Consider the following 20,093-nt stretch of genomic DNA (forward strand, 5'->3'; position numbering starts at 1 on the left):
GAAATATTTGGCTTGTGTTATATAAATATGTTTGGCCTATTTAAAGCTAGCTGTTGTCATTGTTTTTAAAACTATTTTATTGCTATTACTGTTTTGTTACTCTTTTCTTTTGTTTCCGTCACTTCTTCCAAAACTCAGATTTGGTTAGTTTCTGCTCACATGTTAGCATTTTTCAGGGCTTGACAGATAGTGAATAATACTCAGTGAAACCTTAGACAGTTCATTTAATTGCCTTGGCATCAGTTTCATTAACTGTAAATGAATATGTTGATGATCACTTAGGACAGCAATTCTGAAATTGGGGATGAGGTGACAAGAGAAAGGTGACTTTCAAATTACATCCCCTCTCATTGCATATAACAAAAGATGTTACTGATAGGCATGCATTATGTGTGGTTTCAAAGTAGAGAAAAGAAAGGTCACAATTCTTTTTTAGTCCTTTATTGCTTCTAGAATTTATGATTCTGTGTTCATAATCTTTCCATATTGTTCCACCTCAACAAAAGCAAATGACTCATTTTTAGAAAACTTAGTCTGCTTTGAATCCTGTCAGTTGCTGAAGAAAGGGACAAAAACACTTTAAGATGTTGAAATTAAGATAAGTCATTAATTATGACTTCTGTTTATTGATTCAGTTTTTCTTCATTTTTATTCACAAAGTAATTTTGCCTTCACAGTAAGTGAAAGAGAAGTTGTTTCTAACTACCTCAGAGAAATACAAAGGGGGGTTTTACTTTTATCCTTTATTTTTTAACTTTCATTTTTAACCTTTCTGACAGTATACTCTTTTTAACACAGTAACTCATATCCCTGCCCCCACTGTGTATGTCTGTGTCTGTGCGTGTGTGTATTTATCTTTCTATGCATCCTGTCAATACTTACACTAATAAACCATTTTTACTAATAAAAACAGTTCAGACTTTGGAAAGTAAACTTTGTGGCTTGCCTTTTATTTTTTATCCCACTTATTTTATTCTAATAAAAAAATTTTTTTTTTAAGCCATCTATTTTATCCTTTCCTGAATGCTATTATCTTGACTATAATTGCCTGGTTTCCTTTCTGGCTGATCTATTGCTAGCCTTTATCTGGATGTGATTAAAGAATATAAATGCTCCATAAAGCACCAGAATCTCAGCCAGAATATTTTCAGATTTGCGGCTAAAATGAAATAGAACAAGGGGTTTAGCTGTTAAGGAGCTCAGATTTGTTGTCAGAGTATGTGAGGGACTCTAAATTCATTATGCTAGTTGTTCCTGCAGTGTAGCATTTGAAAAATAGCTTCCACTGTTTATGGATTGTGGTCCTCGGGCACCAGATAGTGGATGTTGGAATGTATTGCAGAAAAGCTGATTAAAGTGCTAGGATCTCTAACTGTGAGTAGAAAGTCATTTGTAATAACTGAGTCTGACACCTTTGGGTGTACTTATATGTTTCCTTTTGAAAGCTTTGGTTTATTATCAGTTTAACCATGAGGGAATAACTTTTTCCCCCCGCCAATAAAAGTGCCTTTTGGAGAAAAAATCAATAGGCTATACTAGATGAGAAGTTTATGTAAGAGGCTTGATTTGAACTTTGAAGATCCCAAATTCTATGTGATTTTATTTCTTAGGTTATTGGAGTCATGCTGCACTGTGACTTTAATTTTAATAGTAGCTGCTTTCAGTTCTCAATTTCAGATTACTGTATCTCAGGAAATGTATAACTTACTCCAAAATATAAACTATGCCAGAATTTATTGTTTTCACCTCCCATTACCCCCACTTTGGGCCACTTTACTCTCCAACAAAAAGTTCACTGGCGTGGAATATGGGAAGACTTTACTTTTACAAATCTCCTTGTTGAACTATTTCAGTATTTTCTCATTGTTTTCAAAATAAAGTTCAAACTTCTTAGAGTGCCATTCTTGTGATCTTTGTGTTTCTTCTCTGCCTAGTTTTTACTCAGTCCCCTGTAAAATGTCCTTCTTTTGAGGTTTAAAGTGGCCATTTCCTCTCTTGTTTCTTTTCCTTTGGTTGCTTCCTTCTCCCCCACCTTTCATCGGTGTATCACCTGGTCTTACTTTAAAAACCCTGCACAAGTTTTCCCTCTTCCGGGAAACATTCTTTGGACTACAGTTAGCCTGCTTCTTATTTATCCCATTAGACTAGCCTTTAAACTCTTTATAGCACTCTGTAACACTCATTTCCTACTCTCATCATTGGTTTACTTGTTTGTCTTGTTTAATAGACTCTTATTTCTTGAGTTCAGAAATGATAATGTCTTTTTCAGTTTTGAATCTGGCCTATAGGCCTTTCAAATAAATGTTTTTTGACTAAATGAGTGACTTTTATAGATAATTCCATAATTTCACTTACTTTGCTCTTGATTCTTAAGGCATTTTGAGGGTATGGGTCGAACCATTTTCTCAAAAGGATCTTAAATTGACTCACTCACTTCCATATTGCCACCTAAAATATTTAATAAGGGTAGAATATTGTCTTTGGAAAGATAAGAACCTTATTTGCTAGGGGATTATAATATAGATTTCAAACTGTTAATCAGCTGAAGAATCTGGGATATAATATATGGAAATTGGAAATGCAAACTCTTATCGTGAAGCAAGCATTCTAGCTTATTCACATATATTGTTGAACCCATGACTTCATTGGTATATAAAATTCCTTTAGGAGAGAATAGACATTTAACAACTTTTTCCTGGTTTGAAAATTACTGCTTACAGTTCCTAGATTTTAATAAAATCAACCCAAGAATCAAGAGAAATGTTTAAACTAAAAAAATATTTGCTAATGAAGGGTTATAGAATTTAAACATATGCTTAATGGTCCTGAGATGGCCTTAAAATATTTCTATCAGTATTCCACATTATGTAGCAGAGCAAACAAAATGCAAAAAAAATTCATGTTTATAAGTGATAAGATTTTTAAAAGTAATTTAAGCTTATTTCTTAATAGAGTTATAACATCTTAATCTAAAATTTTATTTCTTATACATATATATATGTATACACACTTAACATTTGCCTTCATATAACTATTTGCTTAGACATTTTATGTAATTATTTCTTTAATGATATAGCAAACTGAGTCAGCATATTAATAGCTGAATCATGGTCCTAGCTGTTCTTTTTATTCATTCAGTGAGCAAACTCTATATTATTAAAATTCCTTGTCCTTCAATTGTGCTGGCAAAGACTTGCTTTTTAGTTCTTGAATGCCCTAAGAAATCTGTGTTGAAAATTCTAAAGTATATACCTATTTTCAGTCTTTGGTGTGTTAAGCAATAGAATGGAAAAATATTATCCATATCTTAATAGACGAATGTCTGCTCATTCTCAGAGACCCTAGGCTTTTTTTAAAAAAATATTTTTAATATTTATTGTTTTTAAAATTTGGTATTGAATTTGCATAAAGTGTAGATTGCAGCATGCTAGAATATTATTGTCATTTAAGAACATATTCATGGGTTTTTAGAGCACTGCCTCCAAGGGGTTCACAGCATTTGGTACGTAGTTCACGTATTTCTAGTCTACAGACTCACCCTATTGAGGCAAAGGCTTCATGATCCTGATTTTTTTTTCTACTGCTATAAAGCTCAGCAATGGTAATTAATGGTTGTGTGGGGTTTTTGTTTTTTTTTTTTTTGGAAAAAAACTTTCCGTGTCATTAAAATAAAATTGAGGATTTTTGAAGACTAGTAATTTGTACCTTTAAACAGCCACATTATTTTGCTTTTGTCTCAGAATGTATTATGCCTCACAAGTATACTGTGACAGTCTGAATAGAAAAGGGGGGAAGGGACATTGTCTTCAACTGGCATGCTGTTATCAGAGGGAATGTGTTTCTGGACACGGGATTTAGCATTCATTGGTCGTCTGAAGAAAGCTATTTCATCTGAGGATTGGACAAGAAGCTGCGTCAATTTGCTGCCCGTCTCCAAGGCACTGGTGATGCTGCCTTCACAAGCTGGCTAACGTCACGGCTCCATCACCCAGCGGGGTGTGGACTCTCTTTTTCTGTTCTTCTCTATTTAATTCTCTATTTGCTGCCTACTGCATTTCTTAATCTGTCTTCTGCCAAATGCTAACAGCATGATATTTTGCAATCATCTAGGTGAATACAAGAAAGACGAACTCCTAGAAGCTGCTAGGTAAGTGATTCCATTCATTTTAAGTGAGTATCAGGCATTTAAGGGAGAAAAGGGGGAGGGCAGGTAGAGGTCTATAAAAATTAAAGCATGTTATTGTCTTGCTTGGATTTTATGCGATAATGTGGATAAGACCTTAAACTAAATCTTTGTATACTTTATTTTGCATGGTTAGTGTATTAATGAGACTGTCTTTCAATATGGTGATGATTATAAGGTTAATTTATTTGGAACATTTCTTAAGGTACCTGCAAACTGAGTTGCCCAGCTCTTCGGTTCATATTCTTGAAGTATTTAAATAACTATATCTGTATTTCTCTCTAGAAATTTTTCTAGCCAAGCTTGAATGAGGGGCATAAAGTAAATGTTAAAATTCTCATCCATTTTCTTTTGTTCTTGTTCATTTATAATTTAATTGATTAGCTTTTTACAACATTTTGTATGTTTAACTCCAGTGTTTTAGATCACTTATCAGACTAAAGTTTGTTTGTAATTAAGAACATGACTTTATGCAGATAAATAAAGCAAATAATAATGTAGAAAGCTCCCTTATCTAAGATATACCACTATATGATGATTAACAGAAATTAATTAGGAATATATTGATTGAATTGAATTAAGTGTAGCAAAAGACATTCATTCAGAACCATATAAAAGAAATCAAAGAAGTCATATGATTTTCCATTCTGTTGTGAAAAATATCCATAAATATTCATAAGAAGCACTATAATTTTATAGGAATTGACTTCCTACCTTTTTGTAGGAGTGGTAATGAAGAAAAACTAATGGCTTTACTGACTCCTCTAAATGTGAATTGCCATGCAAGTGATGGGCGAAAGGTAAGTCATTTCAGATGTAGTATTCCCCTTCAATGATTCTTTTTTGCTTTGCCGTTAAAATTTTTGAAGTTGGCATATATATGTGTGTGTGTATACATATATATACACATACATATATATATGGCTGCATTTCACTGGCATCTTTTTGCTGTAAATGAAATGCTGTCGTATCTGTTATTGGCAGTTGTGACATATTCATAGAGCTGGTGAAGCAAGGATTTTAAGCCCTTTCTCTTAAATGTCAGACACTGAAAGTTATTTGTTAAATGGAACTGCACCTTTTTCGGTGATTATGATTATAACAACATATATTATTTTCTGTGTGTGATTATGAAAATTAAAAATTTTTGTTTATGTCCTAATTACCCATCTTTGTTAGGATATATGTATTTTTTGTTTCTTTCTGGCAGAGGAAAATTTGTTTGCTAGATAACCAATACTTTTTCAAGCTGAGAAAATGCAAATGATTTTTCAGGTCTGTTGTAACAGCCCTGCCTTTTTTTCCCCCCATTGGCTAAGTTTTCGTCATTATATATTGAAAGAAAGTAGATTAGAGCAGTGAAAAATATCTATATTAATACACACTTATCATAAGGTAATATATGAAATGTGCAGTTGGTATCTTCATTCTCTGCTTAGTATTCTTGCTGAATTTAGACTGAAAATGTAACCCTTTATATCCTTTGGTATTTAACTGCAAAGTTTTTCAGTGGTTTACCTAAAAATACTTTGTAGTATAAAGTCTTTTTTAAAATGATGATTAATTTTTTAATGTTAAACAATAGCTTTTATATTTTTAAAACCTAAAACAATTTTAAAGTAATCTGTAGACACTGAAGAAAATTATCTTGTACCTAATATTTAAATAATTAACTGCTTTGGAATTATTTATATCAAAAATATGCTATGGATGGTATCAGAAAGATGGTACCCCCTTAGAAATAATGAGCTGTTTTGCATTTAAAAAAACCATTTTTCTCTGAGTGGTAATTTTGTAGATTAAAATTCTTCAGCTTTCCTTGGCACCTCCATACTGTTATCCCTATTCTAATGAAATTCATATAATAGTGGCATGAATTAAATCCTTCTGAATATATGTTGTTATTGAAGATGGCTTGAATATTATTTCACGTGGCCTAACATTTATCCATCTAACGTGTCTCCATTTATCTCTGAATAAATAAAGAGAGACTTCTGCTTTCTTGGAAAGTTAAACTATTTATAAATTAAACTATAAATTAGCAAAGATTTATTCAGTACTATGAGTGACTTTGGGGAGATGTTTTCAAATGATAACTGCTCATTTTCCCTTCAGTTTTGAAGTTGTGTTGGAAATTTTAACTTTATTGAGTTACTTTGAGTTCCAGATTTTGTTTGTATCCTCCTAGTAGATAGGTGACTTTTATCACTACGCACAAAAAGGCCATCTTGTCTGTAAGTGCAGCTATATCTTTAGACAGAATTCTCTGAGAACCCAGTCTGCTTCAGTTTCTCACAGCCATTTTAATATTACAAAATTTATGTGAGATTACTGTAACAGGAGTCAGTTTCTATCCCAGCCTTATTTCTCCCTTCCTCACCCTTATACCTTGACAACCCCATTTCTGGCTCAGTAAATCATGATAATTAAGGAGCATGAACTCTGATAACTAACAGATTACCTCTTCTCTCTGCCTCAACCCTACACAAATAGGTAGAACTTCTTTATTTTTCCTTCTCCCCAAAGGAGGATACCCTTTCCTTATTCCTGTAGCTGAAACTAATATATTCCTCATTTAAATTCCTATGGTTCTTTTTCTGTATTACTCTGTGGCATTTACCACAGAGTTCTTGAATTGTAGTTATTCATACATATCTTTTTCTTCTACTCGTCTGTTAGCTCTCTTTTGTACCGGACCATGCCTGGCACTTTGCATGTAAGAAGCTTAGGCTATGAATATGTTCCCTGAAGAACATAATTTTATCCGAGTGAAAAAAAAAACATCTGTACTCTTTGCCATGTAGGAATTTAACTCAGAAGTATATGAATGGGAAATTGTGTATTTTCTGTTATTATATATTATTACTAGTATTATTTTATTAATTTATTTTTGAGTAATTGTAACACAGAGGAGAATTATATATCGTAATAGGTAGAACATTTTAAATGTCTCAGGTATTATTATTATACTGAAGGTCTCGTAACATTATAAATAATGCAATAATTTTCCAAAATGTGCTTCTATACTTTTTTAGATTATCAATTTTCTCAAATTAGCTAGAAAATTAGACCTAAGCATTTATTGGGTTTTGGTGCTATGCATAAAACATAAAAAATCGTTCAATATTGTTCATCAATATGCAAAATGCAAATAAAATTTCATGATTAAAATTGAATAACGTGCATATTTAGATATTACCCTTATTTATGGCACAGAGCAGTTCTTATTAGATGTACCACTTTCACTGAAGCCAGAGAATGGTAGATAATCTAGGTGCTGAGGGAGGCTGGGAAAAGATCCTTTAGTTATGAAAATCTCTTTGTTTTTTTGCTGTTGATGTCAAGAGAATGTGTAAGCAAATCTAGCTGCTAAATTACAAGTCTAACTGATATATTCAGTGTTTTTCCAGGCCATTTAATTCATTTGTTTATCTAGAATTAAGGAAGTCTGATGGTACATTAACAAGAAGACACAGATGCTTTACATGTATAGTAAGGCATATGAAGTTTCATTTCTTGACTCTGCATTTTAGAGCACAATGCAGAATCGAATTCATTTTTAACAGGTTTTTAAATGACTGTCTTAATGCTTACCTGAATCTTTGGTTGGCTCTGGTTTTACTGTGATTCTTGGTTTGTAAATTTTAAAAGCCCATGGAAATGTCAGGTGGAGAAATTGCCAAGTTATATGTGGGGGTTTTAGACTTTAGTATTCCTTTTTCAAGTAGTATGTGGGCTTATACAATGACAGTGTAAATTTTAAAGTCTCCTAATTCTATACTGTGACTTGATGATTATCTAATTAGGTAATAATCTGAGTGGTTAAAATTTTTATTTCGGACAAACATTTGGTTTTCTAACCGGTAGAGTCTGAAAATAGTGAATAAGGTTTTAAGCAGTTTGTATTGTTATATTTTGTTTTATTTTACATGTGAATCAAAGCAGAGCTTGGCTCCTCTAAAAATTTCCAGTTGTTGTTTTCCCTAAAAAGCAAAGGCAAAAAAGTTTTTAGTAATGTTTTGTTTTAAAATGCTACTTTCATTTAATTATACGTGTATTCTAATGCTGGCCATTTTAGAAACATAGGGCATTGATATAGTTAGACATAGCATTCCAATTTCCTATTTTGAATTGTAGTGACCAGGTCCTTAAAACAGATTGCTTCTCTTCTATAATTCTTGTATTTTTGAACTTATATTTCTTGTCCTTTAATCTCCCTTTACAGCATTTTCTGTCAAGATCAGATGTTTTATTAGCAATTATCCAAATATTCTAGTCTTGTTTGATATGTAAATTTAAGATGGTGGTCATCTCGTTTTTCAATATTAATTTTTATAAGGATTTTACAATGCATGAAAATAAATATTTGAATACATCTCAAATTATTCCAACACTCAACCCTTTTCAGAATTCTTTTAGGTCTCTTTGTGTCCCTTCCCTGATTGCCTTTATCCCCTTCCAAAATAAATGTCCTAAATTTATCCCCTCCTTATAACAAGGAATAGATTGGAGTTTGACGTTACTGTATGTATTCCGAAATATGTGTCTTTGCATGCATTTTCTGTGCCTACCATTTCTGTAACTTTACATCACTAAATATTGAAAGTAAGTAAAGTTTGGTTGGAATTTTTATTTTCATTATTTTCAGTGTAATTTCTGGTGGTTCCTCTCTGCTCCTTTTGTTCATTCAGTCAACACTCAGTACATACCGTGGATAGGTCACTATGCTAATGTCATGGGAGCTAACTGTATATTTAATAGTATTGGTTCAGTCGGAGTTCAAAATTGATAGAATGATTAAGATACTATCGTAGACATTGAAGCCAATGCCTAAAAATGTGATTCCTATGGCTGTGATACAGTTATACAATGTAGATTTGAGGTGAGGTTTTCTTTCCTAGCTCTTTTATTTTGAAGGCATTAGTATTTAGACACGTATGCTCTTCTGTAAGAAACCACAAATTTAGATGAAAGACAACTGGAGAAGCATGTTTTAAATTCAGAAAGATTACTGAAAGAGTTTCTTTAAATGTCAGATTTCTACTGTGTAAATGTTTGCTTCCATAAAATAGTTAATAATGAATAAGACTTTGGAAATGGAGAAAGTAAGGTGTTTAAAAACTATTTTTTAATGGAGATCAATCAGAAATAAAGTAGAGTTTAGTACCATCCCTCGAAGATACCATAAAAAACTATGTGATAGAGTTGAAAGAGCAAATAGGCTTTGAGGCCAAACAGATGGATTCTGTTCTCTGCTTGTCTGCTTTCTAAGCGTGTGGCTATGGCACTGCAGCTTTCAGTGTATTCTTTACCAAATGGGGATAATGATTCCCGTTCCACAAGACATTTGAGAGGATTAAATGAAATTATGTGATTAATATAACCCACAATAGAACCTCAGTAAATTAGATCCCCACTCCTTTGATACATTTTTTTAAAGCTTTTGAACATATTTAGAATGGACATATACATAGTTTTGGGGCTTCCCAGGTGACACAATGATAAAGAATCCACCTGCCATTGCAGGGGATGCAGGTTCGATGCCTGGGTTGAGAAGATCCTCTGGAGAAGGAAATGGCAACCCACTCCAGTATTCTTGCCTGGGAAATCCCATGGACAGAGGAGCCTGGGGGGCTATAGTCCATGAGGTCACAAAGAATCGGAGATGATTGAGTGACTGAGCATGCACATACATACTTCTGAGTACTTTAACAGTCCCTAGTTCTCCAGTACTCTTTCCTGGAAAATCCCATGGGCAGAGGAGCCTGGTAGGCTGCAGACCATGGAGTGGCTAAGAGTCGGACACGACTGAGCGACTTCACTTTCACTTTTCACTTTCATGCATTGGAGAAGGAAATGGCAACCCACTCCAGTGTCCTTGCCTGGAGAATCCCAGGGACAGGGGAGCCTGTTGGGCTGCCATCTATGGGGTCGCACAGAGTCAGACACGACTGAAGTAACTTAACAGTAGCAGTAGCAGTTCTCCAGTTAAATTGTTTATTATCCAAGCTCAGTCCCAGGTGGCATTTAGATAAAATGTAAGTTACCAGGTAATCTGTAACACATTCAGTTGAATTAATTGTCTTGAAACTTGGTCTTTGTTCCCTGCCCACCCCATATCACATGTAATAAATAAATTTATTTTCACAGATTATAAATTGAGAAATGTGTTCATAAGACACATATGCCCATTTTAAGAATATCTTTATTAAAAATTAATATCTGGCTGAAAAATAATTCCATGATGTTCATCTGAATTCCATTTTAAGCACATCCAGTGAGGTACAAAGGGTAAATAGGATTAGTGCAATGTTTTTTGTATTCATACTTAAATTTTAAGATTATATGAATTTGTCATATTCTCATACGGTATTCTTGGTGAACAGCTTTCTCCTTCAGTGTAAGTCTTCTCTAAATATCATGTTGGAATGGATATTAACAATCTTCACATTGTTACTTTGAAGATCCCTCAGTGAACAGGCCTCTCATTATTTATGATCTTGACTGGTCCTTTCCCATACAACCTGTGAACAATGACGGGGACTGCTTTGATGAATAAAGTTGAAGTGATGCTATGCCAGGTTTGGGACTAGCCCATGGAATTGGCCTGGTAGCTGCAGTTTCTTGCTCTTGGAATACTCTTTCTTGGAACCCAGATGCCACACCGTGAGGAAGCACAAGCAGCTGTGTGGAGAAGTTCACGTGGAAAACGGAGAACTGAGGCCTCTAGCCAAAACCCCCACCAAACTTGGTTAACCATCTGAATGACTCTTTTTTTTTTTCTTTATGTTTCTTTCTTTTTTTTTAAAATTTATTTAATTGGAGGCTAATTACTTTACAGTATTGTGGTGGTTTTTGCCATACATTCACATGAATCAGCCATGGGTGTACATGTGTTCCCCATCCTGAACCCCTCCTCCCACCTCCCTCCCCATCCCATCCCTCAGGGTCATCCCAGTGCACCAGCCCTGAGCACCCTGTCTCATGCATCGAACCTAGACTGGTGATCTGTTGCACATATGATAATTTACATGTTTCAATGCTATTCTCTCAAGTCATCCCACCCTCTGAATGACTTTTAACTCTCCACGTGTCCTAGACTTTTAGCTTCAGTTGAGTGTCCAGTCTAGCCTCCAGGTGACACTAACCATCCTAACACCTAGTTCATACCACACAGAGCAGAAGAACCACCCAAGTAACCTACCATTTTAGGGGTAGTGTGTTATGTACTAGTAGCTAACTGAAATACCCTATGCGAAAATACATCTCAGTGCCTATTATATAACTCAGTGCATATTATCTATTGGGCAAGAAAGTTTGTGTCTCTTATCAGGTGGATTACTGAAAATGGTTCTTCCTTAGCTACTTGAAAGAATAGTGAACATTATTAAATAAATCACCAAACATTTATTTCTTTTGATATGCTCACTTATTTTATATCTTACAATTTAAGATACTTTCCTCTCAGAATGCAAAAAAAAAAAAACCACAAACACAAAATTTATGCACATCTTTTTGGTCATGACATTGCAGGAAAAAGCAGAACATTGACGCTAAAAGACCAAGTTTTAAGTTAAAATTATTACTAACTGTATGATCGTGGCAAGTTTTATTATATCTCTTGAGTTCTCAATCTTTTAGCTTAAGAAATGATGGGTTTGGGCCTCATGAACTCAGATTTACCTTTCAGCTCTAACATCTTAAGATTTTTATGTGTTTTGTTGTTTTTCATCAGAGTTAATAATACAGAATTGGATTATATAAGAGTCAGTAAGAGTCAGTAGTGTTACATGACATAAAACACACCTGATATCTAGAATAAAGTTTACATACAGCATTTTTCACCTTTAAGAAAGTCTTAGTGTTATCTGAGGACACATGTGTAGATCCCTGTGGCTTTCAGTGGCCTTTATCATCCTCCTCTGTTCTTGCCAAATCTTGGTTTAGAAAAGGTCAGAGCATTTTTTAATTTCCAGCTTTTCTGGCTCATAGTTTAGATGTTGCTTGGGATTATAGGAAGGTCAAAGTGCAGTTAAGTCTGCATGAGGGAACTCTTCAAATACTTAAATTATGTACCTAATCAAATCACTTCTTTAAAGTACATCTTACTGAGTAGTGTGTGTGATACTGTAAGGCAGAAATCACTGAGAGCAAGTGTTCTTGCCTGCTGGTGTTGGGATATACTGTATAAAATCTTTATGCTTGTTTATATTCATTTTATAACAATAAAGGCTTGAAAATGCCTTCTTTATTTTTCATTAGGGAATCACTTCTACTAAAACAGTCTCTATTTTGTCTACCATGACATCTCTAGTGGTGAGGGTAATTAGTACCCATGCCAACCATGTTTTGTTTCTCTCTTTGAGAAAAAAATTTTTAGTAGAAAGGGGTATGTGTAAAAAAGCAGGTGGTAAAACTTAGGAGTTCAGTTTAGCTCAGCTTAGCCACCCTCTTCTGAACTTTGGTTTCTCCTATATGCTCGCATTAAGTCACTAAGCTGTGTTTGACTCTGCAGCCCCGTGGACTGGAGCCCACTAGGATCCTCCATCCTTGGCATTTCCCAGGCAAGAATACCAGAGTGGGTTGCCATTTCTTTCTGCAGAGGATCTCCAGGGATCAAACCCGCATGTCCTGCATTGGCAGGCAGGTTCTCTACCAGTTAGCCACCAGAGAAGCCCCTGGTTTCTCCTATACTCATATCCAAAAGACCCAAGTTTCCTGCAGTTTTCCGTATAGACAAGTTGAGGGATAAAAAAAGGAGTGAGTATGAAATCATTTTGCTATGAGTATGATTCATTATTAAAATTCAATTTAGAAGCGAAATTACAAACGTGACACTTCAGTATAGCCTTGTAAGAATCTAAAGTGATTCCTCTGTCTTTCCAAATGAACCAAACTTTATAGGGTAGGTTAAATTACACCTGCAGCAGTAGCTTGAAAAACATCCATCTGGCAGAGTGTTAAGGGAATAGGAGATTAGGAAGAAACACAGAAGGTCACTCTAATGCTATTCCTAGTTCCTCAGTAGTGGAATTGTCAGTGGTGTTATTTACATATAATTATTTATCAATTATTACATGGTAAAGATATTTTAAAATAGTTCTCTGATGATTATGATTGGTTATGATCTCTTTGGCCTAAACTGTTTATTTAATATCACTTGAAATAGAGTATTCCCCCATCAGCTCTTAAATCCTTTTAAGTGAAGGGTGAACCTTAGTCTGTGAAAAGGCTTCCTTAGTTACAAAGAAAGTCTGATTTCAGAAACTCTTCTGGCCTAATGAGAAGCAGCAAAAAGTGGAGAGTTCATTATGGATTGAAGAACCTTGATATTATCTGTAGCTTTGGATTGGTATTATGAGAAAGAGTTGTTTGGCCATCATATAAAAACAATGTAAGCCATTCATTGTGTACCACCATCTGGTGCCTCAGTTAGCTTGGGCTACCATACCATAGACTAGGTGGTTTAAATAACAAAAGTTTATTTCTCCCAGTTCTGGAGGCTAGGAAATCCAAGATCAAAGTGCCAGCTTGGTCATTTTCTGAGGAGGGGATCTCTTCCTGACTTGTGGAGGGCTGCCTTCTTGCCAAGAGAGAAAAAGAATTCTTGGCTGTCTCTTTATAAGGGCACAAAATCCCATCTGGAGGGCTTTTACCCTCATGACCTCATCTACCCTGATTATCTCCTGGAAGTCCTATCTTCTGTCTCCTGGAATATCCCGTCACAGTGAGGGCTGGGGCTTCAACATATAATCCGGAAGGGTGACCCAAACATTCACCTGGTTATTTTTGTATGCTGCCTTTTTTTTAAAGTATAATAATTGCTCATGAAATCTCCACACACACACAAAAGCATATTCATCCATTTCCTCACTTCCTCAATTAATTTAGAATTATAAAAGGAAATTTCTAAAAGTATTAAGAATCTAAATAATATTCTTTTTTAAGAGAAGACTATTTTCAGTGACTAATAAAATGTCCTTCTCTGCTAAAAATGGCATCAAGAGTAAAACTTAAAAACACTATAAATACCATTCATATTTACCCAAATACATATTTGGGTAATCAAGTTAGTAAATTTGGAAATCAACTAAATATTAAATACTTTATATGTTGATTTTTTCCTTTTGTAAAGATATTTTTATTTTTCAATAGTAACATAATAATCCCCTACTCTGAATACCATAAAAATGCCCTTTAAAGTTATCTCCTAGATTGTGAGAGGGCGCAATACCCTTAGAGTTGAGTAAGGGCAAGGAATCACTTCTTTTGTTAAGAAGTCCTACATTTTTAGGGAACCCTCCTACACCGTTGGTGGCTATGTAAATTGGTGCTGCCACTGTGGAGAGTGGAGCTTGGAAGTCTTGGGCAGGGAATACCTACTTGGGCAAGAAATAGAGCTGGAAATCTCCGCACCTGGCTGCCTCTGGCTGCTGAATTCATATGTGCAAACTCAGAAATAACAGGACTTGATCACTGAAGGAACTTTGAGATGACACTATGTCTCCCAAGTCCTGGAGCTCTGGAGACACTAAAATCAGCTAAAGGAATTTCTCATTCTCACAGTTTATATTTTAAATGACTCCCCAAGGATCTAAGGTGAAATGATTTCCCCATAAATAATCTTTAAATGAAACTCGGTGGACTCGTTTCCTTGTACTTACAGAATAAGGCATCTGTCTGTTGAACTTTAGTTAGAATTTTTGATGTTTAGATTTGAAAACCTTAGATTGTAAATATTAATTATAAAAAGGAGTTCAGGTGAGATTTGAATAGTCCAAAAACTTTTCTTTTGAAAAGTATAAAACATTAGGCTACTGTCAGACCACGCAACCTGATTTCCATAAAGTCTGCCAGCTGTTTCTCATTAAACAATGCAAAATTAACATTGTACCCCCTGAAACTGCTAAACATTCTTTTTTCTTTCCCATACAAACCCTGTGAGAGGATGCTAGGAACTCATTTTCATGCATACATTTCAATTCTTCTGCTGGTTCTGCGGCTGGTAAAGAGAAACACAAATTTCTGGCTGTTGAAGAATCCCCTTGGAGTTTCCACAATGATAATGTTAAGTTAAAATTTAATTAAGTTGGCATTCAGAGCTTTGCCCTCACAAAGATTACCCCAAGGATTACCTGCTCTTTCTTGTCTGTTCATTTCCTTTCCCCTGTCTGATAGTCCTTTATAGTCTTACTTTAAAAAATAAACTTTTACTATTAAGGCAATTGAAGTATAGAAGTTTTATGTTATTAGTTATTTCATAAATTCTACAAATTTTCAAATGCCTTAGGTTCCTTCCTAAAGATAACTACATATGTTACTTTGGAAAGGCATTCTCTTTGAGGCTGTAAAATATCAATCATTATTCTACCTCGTTGAACTTTATTTGGAAGAGGACTTAAATGGCAGCTAGTCCAGCCTCCCAGTACAGTGTTGGAAGCTTCCCTCCAATAACTCTGATAGGTTGTCATCTCACTCTACTTGATCTGGCTCAACAGATCATCTCTGGATTTAGCACCAAACTTACAATTTCACACTTTAAGGAGAGATATTGACCCAGTCAGAAGAAGCACTGGAATCAACTGGAGGGATTTAGTTCAGGAAGAGACCAAATGACCATCCATTAGAGATACGTAGAAAAATCCAGCACTAGGAAAGAAGCAGATAAATTATCTTCTTTAATTTCAGTATTCTGTTATTCTTCCATGTCCTCTGATGCTTATTCTGAATCACTTCTTTTGTTAAGAAGTCCTACATTTCTAGGAAGCCCTCCTACACTGTTGGTGGCAGTGTAAATAGGTGCAGCCACTATGGAGAACAGTATGGAGGTTTCTAAAAAAAATAAAGTTACCAAGTGATCCAGTAATCTTTCTCCTGGGCATGTATCCAGAAAAAGATGAAAACTCTTAAGTCAAAAAGATATATACACTCCAGTGTTCACAGCAGCACTGTTTACAATAGCCAGAACATGAAAGCAACCTAAGTGTCTATCAACAGGTGAATGGATAAAGAAGACATGATGTACATATACAATGGAATATTACTCAGCCATAAAAAAGAATGAAATAATGCCATTTGCAGCAACACACATGGACCTAGAGATTATCTTTTACTTCCTAAGCAAAGGAAGACAAAGACAAATATCATATGATATCTAAAATGAACTTATTTATAAAACAGTCTAACAGATATAGAAAACAAACTCTTGGTTACCAAAGGGGAAAAGGAAGAGGAGATATAAATTAGGAATTTGGGATTAATAGATACACACTACTATGTATAAAGTAGATGAACAGCGAGAACCTACTGTGTATCACAGGGAACTGTATTCAATATCTTATAATAACCTATAATGGTAAAGTGTATATATATATATATATATATGAATCACTTTGCCATATGCCTGAAAATAACACAACAGTACTTCAATTTTTTTAAAAAAAGAAGTCCTACATTTCTGGGGCACTCATCCAATAGTATGGCACACTCTCAATATTGATAGGGTCTGATTTGAATGCTGAGTTGAGTCAGAACTACCAAAGTGATCCCTGCCCACCAACAGCAGTTTCCCCTCTCTCTCAGCCATACTCATTCATTTCTGAACATCCTCTCCCGAATCTGAGGGTCAGAACCCAGCCAAAGGAAAGGAAGGAAGGCAGAGTGAGAGTTCTGAAGTCAGACTTCCCTGCATTTGATCTGACTCTGCTATTAGCTTGCCATATTAATCCCCATGTTTCTTAGTTTCCTTATCTGTTGTGTGGAGATAATGATAGTCTCTAGACCTGGTAGTGGTTATGTAAAGTAAGCAAATTAATACATATAAGGCACTTTAGTACATAGAAAGTACCCAGTAGATTTTAGCTATTATTTTAACAAAATACTTTGTATTTCAAAGTGTTTTTATATCTTCTATTTCATTTTCACCAGAAAATAACACAGTAAAGAAGCCAGTACTATTATTACTCTCTTATTTCAGAGATTGAGACTTACAAACATTAATATGTTAAATGCTCCTAGGTTGTAGGAATAGTATGTCTTACTAATGAAAAGTAACAGTCTTGATGTAGTCCACTGTGATGGGACTGTAGCTATTATTAGGTGCATGAGCTCTAGGCGCTTTGCTTTAGAGAACTGCTGACCAAGTGTCCCAGCACCAGAGAAAAAGACTCATAATGGGAAAGAAAACATTATTATTAGAAGATCTAATAATGTGTGGTCTGTAGAAAAAAGAAAAGTTAAAGGAGATACTGGGGAAAGAAGTGAATTAAGGTATCTTTTTAAAGTCTTATTTCTACTTTGGTTCATCAGTTTTCATTCTGCAGATAGTTTTTCTCTTTTAAACTATTTTTATAATAGCTCAAGAGTTGAGAAGCTACAAGGAAACTTGTTATGATACTATGTAAAATATCTATTCTAAAGACAGGTGTCAGTGATGAGATATAGTTATTTCCATGGACTCATGCCCGTATTGATTCTCTGGCTTTTAATTTGGTTTGATGCTGATTTAAGTTTCACTGTCTCAAAGAACTTCTTAGCTATACCTCACACTCTATGCCTAAAGGAAATTTAATAAGCTCTGATTATGCATTTATTATATCTTCCTGAGAGTTTTATATTAATGGCTGATACAGTATTTTGTTTGTAGAAGGGGCACACCGATCTGTCTTAACCAATGGTAAGTTTGAATGAGATACGTTTTGTTAAGATAGCCAGAGCAGAGATGGAGCATTTATAAATGTCCATGTATAAGGTGTTAGTCACTCAGTCATGTCCTATTCTTTGCGACCCCATGGACTGTAACCTGCCAGGCTCCTCTATCCATGGGATTCTCCAGGCAGGAGTACTGGGGTGGGTTGCTATTTCCTTCTGTTTATAAGATCCAACCAGTCCATTCTAAAGGAGATCAGTCCTGATGCTAAAGCTGAAACTCCAATACTTTGGCCACCTCATGCGAAGAGTTGACTCATTGGAAAAGACTCTGATGCTGGGAGGGATTGGGGGCAGGAGGAGAAGGGGACGACAGAGGATGAGATGGCTGGATGGCATCACTGACTCGACGGACATGAGTTTGAGTGAACTCTGGGAGTTGGTGATGGACAGGGAGGCCTGGTGTGCTGCGATTCATGGGGTCGCAAAGAGTCGGACACGACTGAGCAACTGAACTGAACTGACAAGGTGATAGTTATTAAATAATTATAGCACAGGACTTCCCTGGTGGCTCAGATGGTAAAGCGTCGGTCTACAATGTGGGAGACCCGGGTTCGATCCCTGGGTCAGGAAGATCCCCTGGAGAAGGAAATGGCAATCCACTCCAGTACTATTGCATGGAAAATCCCATGGACAGAGGGGCCTGGTAGGCTACAGTCCATGGGGTCGCAAAGAGTCCGACACGACTGAGCGACTTCACTTTCACTTTACACAGTGGAAATACTATACAAAGAATAAGATGGACCTATATGTGCTAGTATTTTTAAGAGAAAAAAAAAAAAAAAGCCAATTCAGAAGAATATTGTGTAATCTGTGTGTGACAAGTGAAAGTGTTAGTCCCTCAGTTGTGTACAACTTTGTGACCCTGTGGACTTATCCTGCCAGGCTCCTCTGTCCATGGAATTCTCCAGGCAAGAGTACTAGAGTGGGTTGCCATACCCTTCCCTGGAGGATATTTCCAATTCAGGGATCAAACCCAGGTCTCCTGCATTGCAGGCAGATTCGTTCCCATCTGAGCATTTCCCACCAGGGAAGCCTTGTGTGACAAAAGCAACAGCACAAAGAACTCAGACGAAAACAAACATGCCTTCATATAACATAGAAAAATATCTCAGATGATACAACTGTAAGTAGTGCCTATCTTTAGGAAAGGAGTTTGTTGGATAAAGAATGGCAACCCACTCCAGTATTCTTGCCTGGAGAATCCCAGGGATGGAGGAGCCTAATGGGCTGCCATCTATGGGGTCACACAGAGTCAGACACGACTGAAGTGACTTAGCAGCAGCAGCAGTAAGTCTTACCTCATCACAAATGCATGTGTGCCCTTGGCGCACACACTCAGACACACACGCTATTTTCTGACTTGAGACAGGTCCAGAATCCAAGAGTCATTCAGTTTGAAGTCTGCCTAGAGTTGGATTATCAACCATCCCAGTTTGCCTGGGGTGAATGGGTTTCCTGAGACTAGGAATGGCCTGAGCAAACCAAGATGAATTGATTACCCTAGCCTGAAAAATCCCAGAGGATTTCATCTAGGTCAAAATGAAAATCTTAATGAAAACCGAAATACACTATACATCATGAAGTTAGGCAACTCTCTGTTGACTTACATCATGGCTTCACAGTTGTGGTTTTGTTCTTTCTTAGGGAATGCTTCATACATCACACAGGCCTATGTTGAAACGTGGTATAAATCTTTTACACAAATTCAAAGTCATATTCACCAAGCTGGATTATATGTATCCCCTCTTCTCTTTCACTAATGTAAATCAAAAGCAAACTATAACTTTCATTTCATTACTAGCATGAAGCACTGTGTTAAGCCTTCAAACATAAAATTAAAATACACTCCTCATTCTCAACAAGCTCACAGTGGATTAGAGGAGACAGACACATAAATATCAATGTTTAACTGTGTTATTTTGTGACAAGTGTTAAAGTATAAGATAGTGGCACACAGTTTTAGAACCAGTCTTTAGCAGTCTTTTAAGTGAATACTTTTTGTTGCCATTAACAGCCATAGGAAATTCTGCAACTAGAAAAGAAGTGTGGGTACCTAGGTGTCCTGGATACCAAGGAGAAAAACATTTCAATAAGGAATAAATGATCACCTGTGTCAGATGATGCAAATAGGTGAAGTAAGATGACGGCTGAGAAATGACGATTAGGAAATAACTTCTAAGTGTGCAAGATACTCAATAAG

General features: G+C 35.6%; 1 protein-coding gene across 1 annotated transcript in view; it reads left to right on the forward strand.

Moving 5' to 3' along the window:
* Positions 1-20,093, forward strand: part of TNKS (tankyrase) — a 161,726-nt gene that overhangs the window by 77,975 nt on the left and 63,658 nt on the right. The window contains exons 4-5 of the mRNA XM_027530098.1: positions 4,111-4,147; positions 4,908-4,983. Coding sequence (XP_027385899.1) covers positions 4,111-4,147; positions 4,908-4,983 — 113 coding nt within the window. The remainder of the gene's footprint in view (positions 1-4,110; positions 4,148-4,907; positions 4,984-20,093) is intronic.

Source organism: Bos indicus x Bos taurus, chromosome 27, assembly GCF_003369695.1.
Source record: "Bos indicus x Bos taurus breed Angus x Brahman F1 hybrid chromosome 27, Bos_hybrid_MaternalHap_v2.0, whole genome shotgun sequence".
Classification (NCBI taxonomy): Eukaryota; Metazoa; Chordata; class Mammalia; order Artiodactyla; family Bovidae; genus Bos; species Bos indicus x Bos taurus.